The following is a 17,638-nucleotide window of genomic DNA, read 5'->3' as shown; positions in this document are numbered from 1 at the left end:
CTAAAATCCTTCGTCTGTGTCTTCAGTCTGTTGGAAGGTGGAGTCATTTTCCAGTTCTGGGGAATCATTAAGTCTTTGGTCCTCAGACTCTCCATTGACTGGCTCCATTGATTGTAGGTGTTTTGTTCTGGTTGGGACAGGAAGCTGTTCAGAATGGAGCAGTTCCAAGGGGTCGAGTTCCCCGTCTGCGGTCACTGGAGCAGCGACACGCGGCCGTGCTGATTTAATCCTCAACTTGCGTTTTAGGTCTTCCTCCTTCTCCTAAAACAGATGTTTTAACCATATATCATAATGTTGTGCCACATACTATTGCTAATACAATCTAACTGGTAGCAAATTAGCTTAAAAGGGAATTGTATATAAATAATTATATTTATGATTAATTACAATTATTTATATCAGCTGACAGTAATAACTGTAGCAGAATTAACTTGCCATTAACTGATCTGTCCGTCCAGCGAACATTCAGTGCAAGTTCGTATCAACTCTAAGAAAGGATATTTCCTTGGCCACAGGAAATACTGTTCTATTAATGCATTAGAGCATGTAGCGAGGGTCAAAATCGTTAAAAGAGATATTTAATTTGCAAGGCAGAACCAGAAACTCATGTAATTTGTGCACACAACTTTTATTAACTAAACACTAACGCAAACTAGTCTAACAAACAATCATTCATACATGGGGAAAGGGCTAATGAGAGTTGATGGATGAAAGCATCAGAGAATGCAGTTATGGAAAGAGTCATTTAGCCACCTGAGTAAAACCATCAGCGCCATTCATAACGGGGTCTATAACTTATACTAAACCTCTGTTTCGTTTAGTTAAATGTTATACTTGCATTGCTTGGTTGTGACAAGTGTCCGAAATGCAGTTTCAGATGAAAGTCTTAATGGTTTCAAGGTTTTGGACTCTTGATCACGTTCTTCAGGGTTGAAGAGTGATGAATTCCAAAGATGTTCTGAGGTAGAAATGTTCTTCCCAGGTAGAAAGTGAAAAAGAGCTAAGAAAGAGATCTGCTGAGGTCCGAGGAGCTTTGGTTGAATGGAAAGTCAAGGCCGCAAGGCCTGGCGCAAAACTTAAAAGGTGCAGAAGAGTTCTAGCTCACATCCTCATCTTCTCAGAATCTAACAGAACCGCAGACTGCCGGGGCGTCACTTACGTGAGAGCTTTATCTGCTATAGAGGTCACACCTCTGGGGAGTCAAAGAGCCTGTGGTGACTTGAACTTTTGGAGGGAAAGTTTACGACTCTTTGTCTCCGTGCATGGTAATTTGCATATGAACTGGATTGGAACTTGATATACAAACTATTAAAGATTCTTAGAACACTTATATGTTGCATAGGTATCGACATATAATATACACTCTCAATTAGATCATCTGTTGATAGAGACCAAACATGATATTAATGAGGTAATATTAACTAGTGTTCTATCATAAGCATGGATAAAACAGGATACAATACACAAAAACATATACAAGAACAGTAATAATATACACTATGACCTGAAGATATGTGTGTTCATTCAAAGAAAGGTTTTTCTACGAATTAATTAGAGAAGAGTCCATTTTTATGGCATAATGTCTTTCCTAAGGGAAAATGAAGTGAGTTTCTCTGCCCGCATTCTTTTGAGCAATAAAAAAAGTGTTATCAGATTGGTTTCCATGGAACCGGGGGCCTGGAGTCATTGACAGACATACCAGCACCCAGTATGTGTATCGGGTGGGGTGGTCTGTGACCATTTATTAATCTAATAACAAACTAAGGTGCAAAAAACTCCAAGATCAAATACAACACTGAATATTAGCGAAGAGATTTTAAATGCATTAAAAGTGAATGAATGATAAATGCCATTTGGTTCTGCTTCACCTTTCTCCTCTCCTCCACCCGTCTCATCTTCATCTCAATGTCTTCCTTTCTGGTGACTTCTTGTTCTTTTTTCAGTGACTCTAGCCGAGCGGGAGGTCTTCTCTTTGGCTTCTCAGCATCAGCCATCTAACAGACATTATAAATGTTTGTCCCAGTGGAACAGAAATGATCATGCATACACACACAATATGAAAGTTAAATTACAGATTTGTTTTCAAAGAATAGTTAACTAAACATTTGAGTGGATTAAAGACTAAGTAAACTCCAAAAAGGGTGATCAGTACCCAAAATATGAATGAGTCTTATATCAAGGGGTTTATTTTTGAATAATTATTGGCCAAACATATGATCACACATATTGCAATGCAGCTTACTAAATAAGTAAATAAATATAGCCTACATTATACACTATTAGTCAAAAGGTTTTGAACAGTAAGTTTTTTTTTTTTAAAGAAGTCCATTCTGCTCACCAAGCCTGCATTTATTTGATCCAAAATACAGTAAAAATAGTAATATTATGAAATATTTTTACTATTTAAAATAACTGCTTTCTATTTGAATATATTTTAAAAAGTAACTTATTCTTGTGATCAAACCTAAATGTTCAGCATCATTACTCCTGTCTTCAGTGTCACATGATCCTTCAGAAAACATTCTAATATGCTGATTTGCTGTTCAAGAAACATTTATTATTATTATTATTATTATTATCACTATTTAAAACAGTTGAGTACAATTTTTCAGGATTCACTGATTAATAGAAAGATCCAAAGATTTATCTGAAACAAAAGGCTTTTGTAACATTATACATTATACCATTCAAAACCTTGGAGTCAGTATAATTATTTTTTTAATAGAAATTAGTACATTTATTTATCAAGAATGCTTTAAATTGGTCAAAAGTGAAGATAAAGATATTTATAATGTTACTAAATATTTATATTTCAGATAAATGCTGTTTTTCTGAACTTTCTATTCATCAAAGAAACCTGAAAAAATTCTAGTCAGCTGTTTTCAACATAATAATAATAATAATAATAAATGTTTTTTGAGCAGCAAATTAGATTATTAGAATGATTTCTGAAGGATCATGTGACACTGAAGACTGGAGTAATGATGTTAAAAATGCAGCTTTGAAATCACAAGAATAAATAACATTTTAAAATATGTTTGAAGAGAAAAGAGTAAAAATATTTCAAAATGTTACTGTTTTTGCTGTACTTTGGATCAAATAAATGCAGGCTTGGTGAACAGAAGAGACTTCTTTAAAAACATTACAAATCTTACTGTTCAAAAACTTTCGATTAGTAGTGCATATAACCCTTAAGCAGGTTAGATGCCATATTGAATTTAAATTTATAGCTATTATTAAGTTCTTTTATTAAGTTTATTTTTTGTTATTGTTTTATTAAGAAATTTTTATTTTATAAAATGTATTTTTAAAAAGAAATTATTTTATTGTGTGAGAAAAATGAGACATGGAACTAGTATAAGAGATTGGGACAACAGTTGTATATACAGTTTAGAGTCCATTACACCAAACATTTGACTGCAGAAAGTCATGGCTGAGTCTGACCAATCAGATTCAAGTATTCTAGAGAGTCTTATAATAATAAAGACTATTCTAGTAATGAATATAGGCATGTATGAAATTCTTATTCACTGTATAAGAATTAAATTTTGGACATTTCCACAATACAATGCACTGTGTAATTGAAAATACAGGTGAAACGTGTATGAACAATCAATATGTACAATTCCTTCATATTAACACAGGTCCCTATTTTTACAAACTTTTCTTAGTGTTGATTTTTAATGTGAGAAAAGGTAATATTTAAGAAATCATAACACTTTTTATATTGACAACAGCCCTCACCATGATGTTGTAGGCTTCCCCACTTCCTCCCTGCCTTGGTTGAGCTGGAAGGATTCCCTGAACAAGCAGCTGCTCCAAGATCTCACTGGACTCGGGCCTCTCTTCACTTTGTCCAGGACTCTGGGCTAGATTTCACACGATGTGTAGGTCAAAATAATTAATAGATTTAGTTAATTTACTACATTCATTATATTGTTATTATATTTCAGCTTTCCTGTATCTCTGGAGAAAGGCCTCAAAGTAGGCCAGCAGTTTTTAGCTCCTTTAAAGTGAAATAGCATCAAGTCGTCCTAGAATTTCTATCTAACCTTGTAGCGGTGGCAGCATTCTAGGTAGGCCTACAGATCCAGGTAGAACTGTTGGCTCCGCTGCATCCAGACTGACCCCACTATCTGTGGTCATTTTGGACACGGCAGAGTCACCGCGAGAGCCTCCCTGAGCCACAACAAACCCCAGAGTCTCAGTCTACAAAATAAAAGCAAAGCAAGTCAGATATAAGTCTGCATATAACAAAACACTGATTGACAGCCTAAATTGTTTGCTGATCTTGTAAGGTGAAGTTTACCTGGTGTGTTGGATGGTTTTAAAGGGATTTGAGACTGGGAAACCAGCTAAAACCAGCTTTGGTTGGTTTAAGCATTTCATTTTGGTTAATTATTCATCAAATTCATCTAATATAGACTATTAAATAGTTGTGGGAACAACAGATCTCTTCATCAGTTTCCTCATGTTTCAACATTCTATAACCACTACCGACTCACCAATATTCCGTGTATTAATTCATATTTGAAATCATCATAAATCGAATAACAAAAAAGATGACAGCTTACCTCATTTCCGTTTAGACCGCTCGGTTTCACGGGTTCGACCACCGTGATTTTGGAGCTCCCACATCCCATGTTTATCGTTCAGGACAGCGCGAGCTTTCAATGCGGCTCCGAAACTATTTGATCTGTGTGAAGTTCTTAAACACGGCCGCATTCCAACACATGATCCACGATCTCGCGACCATCGTCGTCACGGACTCTCTGCGTTGCTATGATTCGTTGCTACAATAAATCTGACCCCGTCCCAGAGGTCACGTAACCTGTTATGTTGCCTTGTCAAAAATAAAACACGGGTTTAGGCTGGTTATTAGATTATTACAACAAAAGTGGCATCGACACTTAATTCTTCAGTTATTTTTTAGTCACTGGTTTATTTCATTAGAATTTATTAGAATATATATATAATAAATAAATATCTTAAAACAAATACTGTTTTCTTTTGGCAACCCAACTTTTTATTTTATTTATATATTATTCGTTTTGTTTTTTAATTTTATTAGTGGCAAAATTGTTATGGATGGGGCAAATGTGAAACAATCAAAATATATAAAAGTAGCAAAATGTATGGCTTCTGTGTGGTTAAATGTTTCCAACACAGAGATTAAAAAATAATATTTGTTTACATATTAAGCCTAAACAGTTTCCCTGTGGTCAGTATTTTTAGGCAGGTTGGGAACCAATTAGATGTAATTGTGTCACATATTGGACCATAATAGTCCCAATGGACATACAGCTCACATGCAGGCAATGTTTTTATTTCCTTTTTATTTGCCTCATTAAATCTCTGACTAATCGCCCATTCTTGCTCAGGTATTCCACTATTACAAAGATGTTTTTTCTCATTATATTGCTAGGCCTTCACATGGTCTTGGACTGTAAAGATACTATGAAGATGGTAACCAGAGAAACCCTTTTCAAAATCACACTTATAGAGCCTTATCCCGAGTGCTTGTAGCTGTTCTTTTTTTTAAGCTTTTAATAAATGAAATCAACAAATCAAGCTAATTTTGATGTTCTTTTTTGTTGATTCTTATTGATGTCTTTTTTCCAAATGATGATGTGTTGGCTACATTTATTGGAAACGGCCTGTGTTCTAATTACATACCTGTCATAAAACAATTGGCCAAGGCTTGACAGATCTATAGCACATTATATGTCACCACCTTCCTCAACTACAACCACAAAGATACCCAGCCCACCAAGTGGCATAATTATAGGTCTGACTCCCTCATAACTACTTCTGAACAAAGGATCTTTTAGCTTGTATATTTATATTGACAGTAGGCCTAACCATTACACTGAAACAAAGAAAAAAAGAAAGAGGAGGCTTATAATCGTGCCAGTACAGCTTCTTGCGTCCTAAATTAAATTAGACTAAATAGATTTGGTTTTACATTCAGATTAGATTAAGCTGATTTTAGATGGGACTGAATTAGATGAAGAACGAGGGAGAGCATTTCCCTGAACTTCAGAACTTCCCCAAGTAGATGTCTGTAACATCATAAATCCTTTAGAGCAGATCCTCTTTTCTCCAGCGCAGTCAGGCCAGAAGATGGTAGTATCGCTCATCTTTCTTCCAGTCAACACCCACGAACCCTTGAACGACCCCGCCTGAAACAGAGCCCTGCAAATGGGAGAAGCTCTTATAGCCTCCTGCCTTTACCCAGCCAATGAAGTCGCCTGAAATAGGGCGGTGAGAACATCTCGACCCACTCAACTTCCAGTGAAGTTCTGTCAGAGAAACTGGGCGCTGGTGGAGTGGAGTGTCTTCTGGACCCGTTGTCAGTTTGGGTGAGACCAGCCATGGCGCCCAGTCAGGGTTCCAGGATGATCAGTAAAGATGATGTGAATTATAAACTTCACTTTCGGATGATAAACGAGCAACAAGTGGAGGATATCACCATTGATTTCTTCTACAAACCGCACACCATTACTTTACTGACGTTCACCGTCGTCAGCATAATGTACTTTGCGTTTACGAGGTAAGTAAACAAGGACAGAAAACACCTGTCTGTCAGCATGGCAACGGCAACTCAGAGCGCGTGACAGAGGGTTCCGTCAAGATGACTGCCTTATTGAGTTTCAGCTTAAACAGTTTAAATGGTTTGATTGGTTACAGTGTTGCCAACGCAGATCAGGTTAATAACTGCTTGAAATATTTGGAAAACGTAGGCTTAATATTACACTATGTTCAGTTAAAAATTAAACGAGTTTGTCAATGCCACTTGAATCTATGATAGTAACAGTGTTTACACACAACCTGGGGCCACAACTTAAATACTTGATTGTATTGATGATAGCCTAATGTTTTATTTATTTAAAGATTGCATTTTCAGTGTATTTTTGAATGACTTAATGACTGTTAATGTGATATATTTACTATGTCAGGGTTGTAATTAAATAAAACTAAAAGCAATAAAATCGTTCCTTGAAATAAAATAAACCTGAATAAACTGAAATGAAATTTAAAATAGCTAGTTGTCAAGGCAACTTTTCTCATTTTTATTTAATTCAACTTTATGTACTAAAAACTAAACAGAAGCTGAAATAAAAATAATAAAAAACGATGGATGGTTAAAAATGACAAAAAACAGGGAGATGACTAAAACTTCAACTAAAAAATAATAAATTATAAAAAATAACTATTTTAAAATATTAGTAAATCTGATAATAGTATCTCAATGATACTAAACACTGGTCTGTCTTATTCTCCATTGATTTGCCACACCCACAACAAAAAGTCTGGTGACATTGTGAAAGGTTATAGTTCTATGACGTAATCATGGCTCTGAAATGTTATCTGTACTTCGTGTTTTTATTATGGCAGGGATGATGGTGATTCTGATAATAACCTTCGTGTGGCTCTGCTGCTGGTCAGCTCTTTCTTTCTTGTTATCAGTGTTCTTGCCTTCCCCAACGGTACAGTCGTTGTTCATTTGCTTCTCAGTAGAAATAAACTTTAACTGGATGCAAATGTACTTTTGCTGATTGCTTTCTTTGCAGGAAAATTCTGTCATTATTTACTTTCCCTCATGTCTTTTCTTCCACGGAACACAAAAGTAAATATGTATAACATAATTTCCAAGCTGCTCTTTTCCATACAATAAAAGCTCAGGCATTTTGCTAAACCTCTCCAAGTAAATCACACAAATTGCAATGACATGAAAACAAACTAAAAAAAATTTCTCACTGGATTAAAAAAACACATTTAGGTCCTTTCACAAGACCGCATCCCACTATATGGCGCATGGTTTTTGGTGAGTGACTGTTAACAGTCTTTTCTTGTGTGTTTACTTATCAGTGGCTATATTGACTCAACCTCCAACGCCGTTATCTATTGACACTTTGCAGGTCTCAGTGTCCTTTACTTCCTATTCCTGGGGTTCCTCATCTTCCTGAACTGGGATCAGGTGAAGGCGCTGTTGTATTGGCTGGACCCCAATCTACGTTATGCTACACGAGAAGCAGATGTCATGGTGAGCGATATGATATCCCAGGACAAAAACTAAATTCATTCTTGCATGAGAAGCTAGAAGATAGCCATCATGTCTTATACTCTTTGTTGCTATAGCCCATCATATTGCGTTTATATAAATAACAAACCTGTACTAGCAACTCAAATCAATATTTATTCACACTCAGCTGTGAACACCTAAGATTTTCTCACTTCACAACTCGTGTGTTTTGGTCTATCCTATGTTTTCTAACATCTCTGATCTTATTATTATTATTATCTTCCATGGATCCTTGGCTTTCATTTGAGTCCATTTACTCCATTTACATACCAGTATAAACAGAGACTGTTGTTTTGAAAAATAAATAAAGGAGTGCATTCAGTTTTATATAATCTGCGATTTCCTTTGTCTATGACTGCATGTCTATCTTATGAATTTTTATAGGCGATCATGGTCGCAGCAGACTAGTGCAGCCCATAGATCATGTCTGAGCTGTGGAGTTTGAAACCCTCTCTTTAGTGTGTGTGTTTGTAATCCAGTGAGTTATGATTAATTACCGTAAAGAGATAATGCCAGCTTTCTGTAAGAGGTTTCCATGTAGCTCAGAGGACTGCCTACGTTCAGCCAATAAGATTATTTGAGTCTCTGTCCATTGACATCAGGCTCCATGTCGCTCACTGTATCTAATTTGCACTGTGCCCTACTTACTTTAGTTTTAAGTTGTCACTCCTTTGTAAAAATTAGTGAAATTGTTTCTTGAAACAAATTGATTATACAGCCCTGATATGTTACTGATGTAGAGCCAATAACATATTCTATAGTGTAAATAATCCTGAAGTTTTCCATACAATTGACATAATTTTGAATTTACAGTATTTATTTATTAATTTTTCAATGTTATTTTTTTTGCATTTTATTTTATTTATTTATTTATTTAATTTTATCCCAATTTTTACAGGAGTACGCAGTAAACTGTCATGTGATCACATGGGAACGCATCCTGAGTCACTTTGATATTTTTGCCTTTGGTCATTTTTGGGGCTGGGCAATGAAAGCTCTACTCATCCGCAGCTATGGACTCTGCTGGTCTATCAGCATCACATGGGAGCTCACAGAGGTAATGCATTTTTTATATTTATACTGTTTAATCATCAAACGTCATTTTTTATGTTTTTGAAAGAAGTCTCTTATGCTTACCAAGGCTTATGATTCGATTAAAAAAATACAGTAAAACCAGCAATATTGAAACATTACAATTATTACAAATTTGACACCATGAGTGGGTGGGTGTCTTTCCCAATCAAATACAGTAGTTGCTCATGCAATTGTACTGATTATGTAACTTCCTCATAACTAAATACTTGATCATCTGGAAAAATTGATGTCAAGGAAATTACTAAGTGTTCTTTGACTAAGCAAATAAACATAGAATCTCAGTTTGAGGTAAACCCTGATAATATCTTATGGAGTATAATTTTTTATAATTAATAGTATAATTAGTATAATTCATTTTTTTGTACAATTGTTTGAGGCATGCTTATTATTATTACTTTTAATACCAGATACATATGAGTTGATACTAGATTTGCAGACTATAAGTGATTCACAAAACTGTCTCCGAGTTGAGCAGTGAAAACCTCCTGGTTTGTTATATAGGGCATACCACCACTTGTTGCTTTATGTCTCTCATCTTTCTTTCTCATTCAGTTGTTCTTCATGCACCTCCTGCCAAACTTTGCAGAGTGCTGGTGGGATCAAGTCATTCTTGACATCCTGTTGTGCAACGGAGGGGGCATTTGGCTTGGCATGACTGTATGTCACTTTTTAGAGATGCGTACCTACCACTGGGCCAGTATCAAGTAAGCTCTGTTTATGATTAATCTGTGGCTGTTCCCTATGAAACCAGCATTTGTAATTGAAAAATACATAATTTTGCTGCCACTAATGTTGCAGAAATGACCAAGAAGCAGTAGCAGTAGTTACACTCCCCACTCCATACTCTCTGTGATTGTGTTGTGTTTGGGAGATGTGTATGCAGAGATTATCTGAGTTAACTCTAAACCTGTTTTGCACTACATTCTTGTTGGATCATCTGATCCAGTTTTTAGGTCACTGGGGTAGTGTACAGTGCTGTTCATGTGTTTAGAATGATTTTAAACGGGTTGTGTGTTTTGTATATGTTCAGGGATATCCACACAACCACAGGCAAGCTGAAACGGGCTGTTTTGCAGTTCACTCCAGCCAGCTGGACGTATGTGCGCTGGTTTGACCCCAAATCCTCTTTTCAGAGGGTGGCTGGAATCTACCTCTTCATGATAGTATGGCAGGTGTGTGATCTAAAACAGAAGTAGTATGGAAAGCCTTTCAGTTTATGCTACATTCAAGCTTGTCGCTTATAAACAGAACCTCTGTCCCACAAACTTTACTTAAGCCATGACTTTCCAAGTTGGAAAAAAATAAGTATTGATGATAATTAAGATTTTATTATGATTAATATGCATACAATTTATTTGTACACATTTTTTGTGCTTTAAATGAGAAACGCTTTAATGAGAACCTTAATAATGTAGCTTGACAGAAAATACTTGATTAGCCAGGTTATGATGGCAAAACTACATATCCCGTCTTTTTCTGTGATTATATAATAATAATATATATAAAAATAACGGTTTTCTATTTAAGAAAGCTGAATTTTCAACATCATTACTCCAGTCAAACCATGATACCATGATATATAATTATTTGATGAATATAAAAGTTTAAAAGAGCAATATTTTAAATAGAAATCTTTTGTAACAATTAATGTAATTTTTTTACTGTCACTTTTAATTCATTTAATGCATCCTTGCTAAATAAAACTATTAATAAAAGAAAAATCTTACTCACCCCAAACTTTTTAACACTAGTGTAGATAAAGCGTCAGTTTCGCACCTAATGTACCCTTTGACCTAAAAAAAGTCTTCCGTTTAATTGAAAAGCAGAGCAAGAAATATGAAATAGGTCAGTACATTCAGAAGAGCTTAACCAAACAGTAGTAGACCACAGATTTAGACTTTGTTTCTTTGTGGTTCTTTGGGTTTTCACTCACTTTTGTCCTGTTTCTTTGCTCTCCAACAGCTTACAGAATTGAACACATTTTTCCTGAAGCATATCTTCGTATTCCAGGCCTCTCATCCTCTCAGCTGGTGCCGGATCCTCTTCATTGGGATCATCACTGCCCCCACAGTGCGGTAATGTCCAATTACCTTCTTCTGTGTTCCAGCGTAATCCCTTGAAATGAACCTTTCTTTGTACTGGCACTTCTCACCCAACCAAACAACATTAAGACATTTCGCTTTATTTCATCAGAGTTTTTACTCTGGCCTCGATTTGCTTCTCTAGAGATCAGGATCATTATCTCGCCAAAATCTGATGTACTAAAGTGAAAGCTTTTCTTGGAAAGGCAGGACGTGAGATCCACAAGAACTGAGAAACATGACTCTGCCATGTCTTCAAAAGCCAGTTATTTTATGTATTGAAATTATTTATGTATTTATTATGGAGCATGATACAATGATCCATAAACGTCATCACAGTAATGCTATTATTCCATTCTTTCAGCCATATAATCATTGTAAATAAATACATTTATTTTGGATAATGATGTTTGGCAGGTGTGTATACACCCATTGTACTGTTTGATGCCAGAGGTGTTGAATGACTCTTTACTTATCGTTTGCATGTAGGCAATACTACGCATATCTAACAGACACCCAGTGCAAAAGAGTTGGAACACAGTGTTGGGTGTTTGGGTAAGTACACACTCATTTATTTAATGCAAAAGTTCTATTTAATGCCTGTCAAAATAAGATAAAAATCATATTCACAGTTCAGCCAGTGTTTTTTCTAGTTTGGATGATTTGGGTCTTACAATCAGCAACAGGTGATGACTTCTAGGGATAGTTCATCAAAAATGAAACTTCTGTCATCATTTACTCACACTTTCAAACCTGTATGACTTGTGTGGTACATAAAAGAACACATTTGTGGAACACATTTTGAGCAGTTTACATTGACAGTGAAAGTCAGTGGGGTCCAATGTTGTTTTGGAGAGTTTATAAACAAACACAGTTGAAAATATTTTCTTTTGTGTTCCAAGGCATAAATAAAGTGACACAGGTTTGGAGCGACATGATGGATTTCATTTTTGGGTACGCTATATAGCTTCTTTGGGTTCTATAAAGACTGTCATAAAATTATTCTGTCTGTTTAATTTGTAACTTATTTTGGAAATCCAGAAAAACACAGTTCTTACAGTGGTAAGAATATACAGAGAGATTTGATACATGGGTTTAGTTCCATCTCACCACAGCTGTTTTTGTCCGAATCAGGTGATTTGTGTCCTGTTTACCAGACAATCTCACTTTTTCCATTCGATTCTAAACAATGGAGGCATTTTCTCTTGGCTTTGTAAAGCTCCAGGGGGCTGTTCCATAAACCAAGATTAGAGTATAAGCCAGGCTTATTTTGGTTAGTCAGGCTTATTTTTGGTAGATTCGGTTTCATAAATCAAACTTAAAAAAGTTCAAACTCAGTTACCCCGGCAACTTATGCTGGCAAACTAACCTGGTCCGGAGCAGGCTAACTGTCCGGCTAAGCTGAGCTCCTCTAACACTGACCAATAGGAACGCATCCATATTACCACTGACTCTCTCACATACAGTCAGTTTAATTTATTATCGGTCCAAAAATAAAAGTATACAGAAAATACACCTTAAATAATCAAATAAATAAAAAATAGGCTACAACCAACTGTATTTAATGTATTGTGCCCAAAATGTAGGCGAATGACATTTTAACATAGTTGCTACTTGTGCATTCAGTTGATCAGAAGTTTCTAGCCATGCAGCCTTTCTCTCTGAATTTATGACAGCTGTACCTTTTATGGTTATTAGAACATTAAAACATTACAATCTAAAATGGCTCTTTAAAGCATTAAAGCATAAAAACACAATCAAAAGTTAAAATCACTGAATTAAAAATGTAAATTTATAATAGAAATCAGAGTACATTTTAACTGATAAGAGGAACACACATTTAACTCATTTGAGCTAGTGATTAACAGTTGCTGCTATCATAAAAAATACACTTATATGTAGTAAAATTCTATGTGTCACATTTAATGTCCAACAACAAATATTTTAGCAGAATGTATATTTTATTCAGAATTCTTGCGCTAGTATTCTATTCTGCTCTGTCTGTGTAGCGCGCATGCGCGCCGCAGCGCTCGTTCTCTCGCATAAGCCTCGCCCACTCCTGACAGATAAATGGATATATTTGCATGGCTTTCTGACATTTACAGATGTAAAAAATATACCTGTGACGTATCAGTTATGCACTGAGGAAAACACAATGTTTCAAATGCGTTAAACAGCACAAATATTCGCTGTTTGCTATGGTGGATCGATTTGATCCATGATCGACATTAAGGGCTGCTTCAGAATAAGCGTGTTCATCACATTATCCTGACTCACTGAACCTGGATAGCATTAGTCAGATTGCGTGAACTTGAATTGTCGTTTATGGAACCGCTTTAGTCCCGATTGATTTGTTAGGTTATTTCAAGTCAGGTTTTGGACTTTAATCCCCGCTTTTCTTAGCGTCTTTTATGGAACAGCCCCCAGGTCTGCCAGATTACTCCTACATAGTCTGATGACATAACAAACCACACTTTTGTATTTGTAAGTCCTACAAATCTGAAATGCTCATAGAGATTTGCCATTGTGCATTAAACACAAAAAGTTATTTGGAGACAGTTTAACACGTAAAGAAAAAGTTTAACTAAAAATTACAATTCTGTCATTTACTTACCCTCATGTTGAACAAGAAAAGGTCATATTTTGAGTTGGGTTTTTATGATGCACAATAATAGTTCATGTGGTCGTCTATTTTTGTACCCCATTGACTCTTAAGCCGTTTTGCTCAGATATTCTTCAAAATATCTGAAATATCTAAATATCAAACCAATCATGGCATCTCTTTTTTTTCTGAATATTCAACAGTATATATGTTGAAATTGGCATTTAAATATTTATTTAAAAAATGATTTTAAACAAGTAAATGACACTTTGATATGTTGTTATATAATGCAATATACATGAGTATGTGTTTTGTTCTGTAGGGCCATTGCTTTCCTGGAGGCCCTGGCTTGTATCAAATTTGGACAAGAATTGTTCTCTAAAACACAGGTTCTTTATGTTGTCCTTTGGCTTTTGTGTTTGGTGAGTGTTTTGGTTGGAATTTCTTTTATTTATAAATATAATAATTAAAAAAAATCTATTTATATACTTACATGTAAATATTTATTTTTACGTATCTCTATTTTTACATTTATCTTTTAAATTGAATTTTTGTTTTAGAGATCTGTTTGTTTTCTATAACAGATACTGAAACCTTAACAAATATTGGCTATGTTGTTGTACTGTGATTGTGATATGTTGCAACAGTTTATTCTGTCCAGTTACACATCTGTAGTTTACACTGGGTGTTTACAGATTGAACCTTGTGTGTTTCTATAAACCATATACAGTGGGCCTGAGTCTGAGACCACACTGAAAAAGCTCATTTCAAATATTCAAAAGTACAGAAATGTTGTATGGCTTTTAAAAATCTTCACTATTTTTTTCATTCACTAATGAAAAAGCAAATTATTGAATCATGTGCAAGTGGAACTAAATAGGCATTGTGAAATTCATGTTCATTTTTCACTTCAGCTTTTGCTGAAACTATTCTGCTAATAATATGATTATATATAGTTTTGAATCCCACTGTAGTGGCGAAGTCTCATACACACTTTCTCTTTCTTTTTCTTACCACCTTCCAGGCTTTCATTACTTTTCTCTGTCTATATGGTATGATTTGGTACGAGCAGAATTATGGGAAGAGGCTGAAGGTAAATGACTGTATTTATTCATCTGTTACCATAACATGATTTACTGACAGATACTAATTCAATCCAGTGAATTATTCAACTAGAATATAATCTAGTGCTGTCCGCTGGTCTTTCACATTTGACAATATTTACATTAGAAACATCCCCAGCAGAGAGCACACAAAAAGCCACAATGATATGTTAAAGCTAATTTGCTCTGGGTTTTAGTGTCTTGTTTTATTTTCCTAGTTTGTGCTTGCATATAAAATGTTGATGAACTAATAAATCTCTTTAACAGTACATTGCAGATTGTGACGACAGCATTCTCACTGACCCGTATGACTACATTCCTGAAACTGCCAAAGGTAACATACAATCTGATTTGTTTTAGAGGGTTACTCAAATGACAATGAATACATAGAAATTCAGATTTGTGACATAGAATTTCCTTTCGTTATTTCATTTTCTACCCTAGATTAAAATGAAATTAAAAAGAAAATTGTATTGTGATATTAAGAACATTTTAAGGAACATTTGAGATTGATTTACCCTTCGAACCTTCTGAATGGTTTTATTTAAAGTTTATATGTATTTACATTATTACTACTATTAGCAGAGAGGAACTCGAGTAGTAATTCCACTTCATCACGGAGAAGAAAAGGAGGCTCTGGAAAAAACAAAACAATCAATGGAACAAGCAGCAAGAAGTGACTACAGCTAGAGACCAATGAACTCTCAATGGGCCACAAGGGTTGAAAAAAGAATCTGTCATAAACTGTTGAAGAGAGGTAAAGCCGTTAGCTGGGTGATAGTGTGCAGACACAAGAAGGTTTCTATAAACAGAGGACACATACTGTTGTACACTAGTTTTTATTGTCATAGCACTTGGAAGGAAACAATGATTTGTGGTATGCCAGGATTCTGGGAAATGACACAGTACACACTTTCCAATGGCACTGATGTGGCTTTTATATGTCAGAATCATCTGAGCCAGTGAATGTTTTGTGATGGCCCTCGTAATGAAAGGAGCTCAATGCTGCCAGGCTTTCTGTAAAACGTTAGGGGAGCGTTATTCAACTCTGATTATTTCTTATTACCAGTATTGTCAATGCAGCCCAAGCCCTCTCTTAAATTTTGCACATAATTCTCCACTTGACCTGTAATCAGTAATTGTTTTGTTGACACATACCTATGCATTGATCAGGGTAAGAAATTGTATGCAACATTTCATTGTGAACATAAAAACAAGCTTTAAGCATTTGTTTTAATGCACTATGATCTTGGCACCAATGGTCTATTATCACAACCGTTTTTCAGTCGTCTTATTATTATTTAAATTAAAACTGCAGAGAGGTCGAAGGAGAGGCAGGTCAAGACCTTTTGCATTAAGAGCTGTTGATTTACTTGAATGTAATATGATTCAGCTTTTTTTGGCAACATGTAAAGGTGGTTTAGTAATGATGACATAATCTGTATGTTGTCATTTTTTTCTGTACTTTTATTGTTTTTGCTTTGTATTTTAACTTTTGTGGTAAGATTTGTTCCTGTGTGGGCATGTGCATACATGATTTTAGACCAATAATATTTTCTGTGTGAGGCCTTTAAATGACTGCATTTCTACATGCAGTTTTTGGAAATAGTTGTAATATTTGCAAAACCTGCATTTAGGATTTTGCAGTTTTTTTTAAGGAAGGAATATTTTTTTCCATGGGTTATTAATACTACATGGTAGCATATGCTTATATTAAGGTACTATCGTTTTTTGTTTGTTTTTTTTGTCTTATTTAATTGTTTTGTACATTCTATTTGTCATGGACCAAATTGTTGAGCAATACCCAATCTGTTAGTTATACAGAATTTAATCTCAAAACCTAAAATAGCTGTTAAGATTTCTAGTCATGAATTTGATATGGATCTGCAGTTCTGAAAGTGACCAAAGCAAATTCATAAAATGTGACGTCAAACTTGAATCTGCCACAGCAGTGTTGTAATATCTAATGATTTCTTATTCTTTAATGTGATAATCAGGAGCAGTGAGGTGTGACCATTGTGGTTGAGATTGTTATCAGTGTATGAATGAATTGTTAAACTTCTCACAGATGTGAACCCCCTCAAGGGGATGTTCTTTTCACTGTCTTAATACACTTATACTGTATTGAGTAAAAAATTCAAATAAAATATAAATTGAAGTCTCTTTCTTAGTAATTGTAGTACAATTGTTTGAGTTCCTGTTAAAATTTATTCCTGTATGTTTTTTTAATTAAAATACTGTGATATTGGTTTGTTTACCTTGCTGTAAACTTATAGAAAAAGTTTCTCATTGGTTGTTCCGGGACCAAAAAAAGGATGTTGAATCAGGTTCACCATATATTTAATGACTTGTGTTGGTTACCATCATTAATCTGATACAGTATAAACTTTTGATATATAAGTTACATATCAAGAACGAATAGCTTCCTCCTTTATAATTTATTCGACATGCCATTAAAGAAATATGTGTAATTAAAGTTACTTTTATTGTTGTCATTAGCCTACTATTTATGAGAAAGGGCTGTGATTAAATTCAGAATTCATGTCTGAGCTAATGACTGTAGTTTATCTTCTAGAACACAACATTAAATTCTCTTCACGAAATGTTTGCCACAGACCTCATTTCACTCATCACCACCGATCTGAAAACCCCAAAAACTCCCGAGGGAAGC

At 35.0% G+C, this 17,638-nt stretch overlaps 2 protein-coding genes across 4 annotated transcripts; one reads left to right on the top strand and one right to left on the bottom strand.

The window, feature by feature from the left end:
* LOC306885672 (uncharacterized protein) lies at nt 1–4,643 on the bottom strand (the record flags this gene model as incomplete). Its single annotated transcript, XM_079442354.1, has 5 exons — nt 1–261; nt 1,869–1,994; nt 3,745–3,869; nt 4,053–4,209; nt 4,575–4,643. 5 exons carry the CDS (start codon nt 4,641–4,643, stop codon nt 1–3), a joined length of 738 nt encoding a protein of 245 aa, XP_079298480.1.
* Nucleotides 4,644–6,243: 1,600 nt separating this feature from the next.
* LOC306885655 (phosphatidylserine synthase 1-like) lies at nt 6,244–17,445 on the top strand. Of its 3 annotated transcripts, none has more exons than XM_079442326.1 (13): nt 6,244–6,553; nt 7,399–7,490; nt 7,784–7,828; nt 7,923–8,047; nt 8,985–9,143; nt 9,734–9,885; nt 10,212–10,353; nt 11,144–11,256; nt 11,752–11,817; nt 14,187–14,286; nt 14,889–14,957; nt 15,235–15,301; nt 15,550–17,434. In XM_079442326.1, exons 1-13 carry the CDS (start codon nt 6,375–6,377, stop codon nt 15,645–15,647), a joined length of 1,407 nt encoding a protein of 468 aa, XP_079298452.1. In that variant the 5' UTR covers nt 6,244–6,374; the 3' UTR covers nt 15,648–17,434. The 3 variants fall into 3 exon arrangements, with proteins under 3 accessions (XP_079298452.1, XP_079298451.1, XP_079298453.1); XM_079442325.1 differs by having other exon boundaries at nt 6,265–6,553; nt 14,889–14,950; nt 15,550–17,445; XM_079442327.1 differs by lacking the exon at nt 7,399–7,490 and having other exon boundaries at nt 6,294–6,553.
* The last annotated feature ends 193 nt before the right edge of the window (nt 17,446–17,638 follow it).

This window comes from Barbus barbus, assembly GCF_936440315.1.
Source record: "Barbus barbus genome assembly, chromosome: 19".
Lineage (NCBI taxonomy): Eukaryota > Metazoa > Chordata > Actinopteri > Cypriniformes > Cyprinidae > Barbus > Barbus barbus.
This window is presented reverse-complemented; position numbering and strand designations above follow the sequence as displayed.

Bases quoted from the DNA above. Each gene is read 5' to 3' on its own strand.
- LOC306885655 (XM_079442325.1), top strand. From the start codon at position 6,375: ATGGCGCCCAGTCAGGGTTCCAGGATGATCAGTAAAGATGATGTGAAT. The intron at 9,886-10,211 runs GTAAGCTCTGTT...GTATATGTTCAG, and splicing joins TACCACTGGGCCAGTATCAA to GGATATCCACACAACCACAG. The intron at 14,287-14,888 runs GTGAGTGTTTTG...ACCACCTTCCAG, and splicing joins TCCTTTGGCTTTTGTGTTTG to GCTTTCATTACTTTTCTCTG.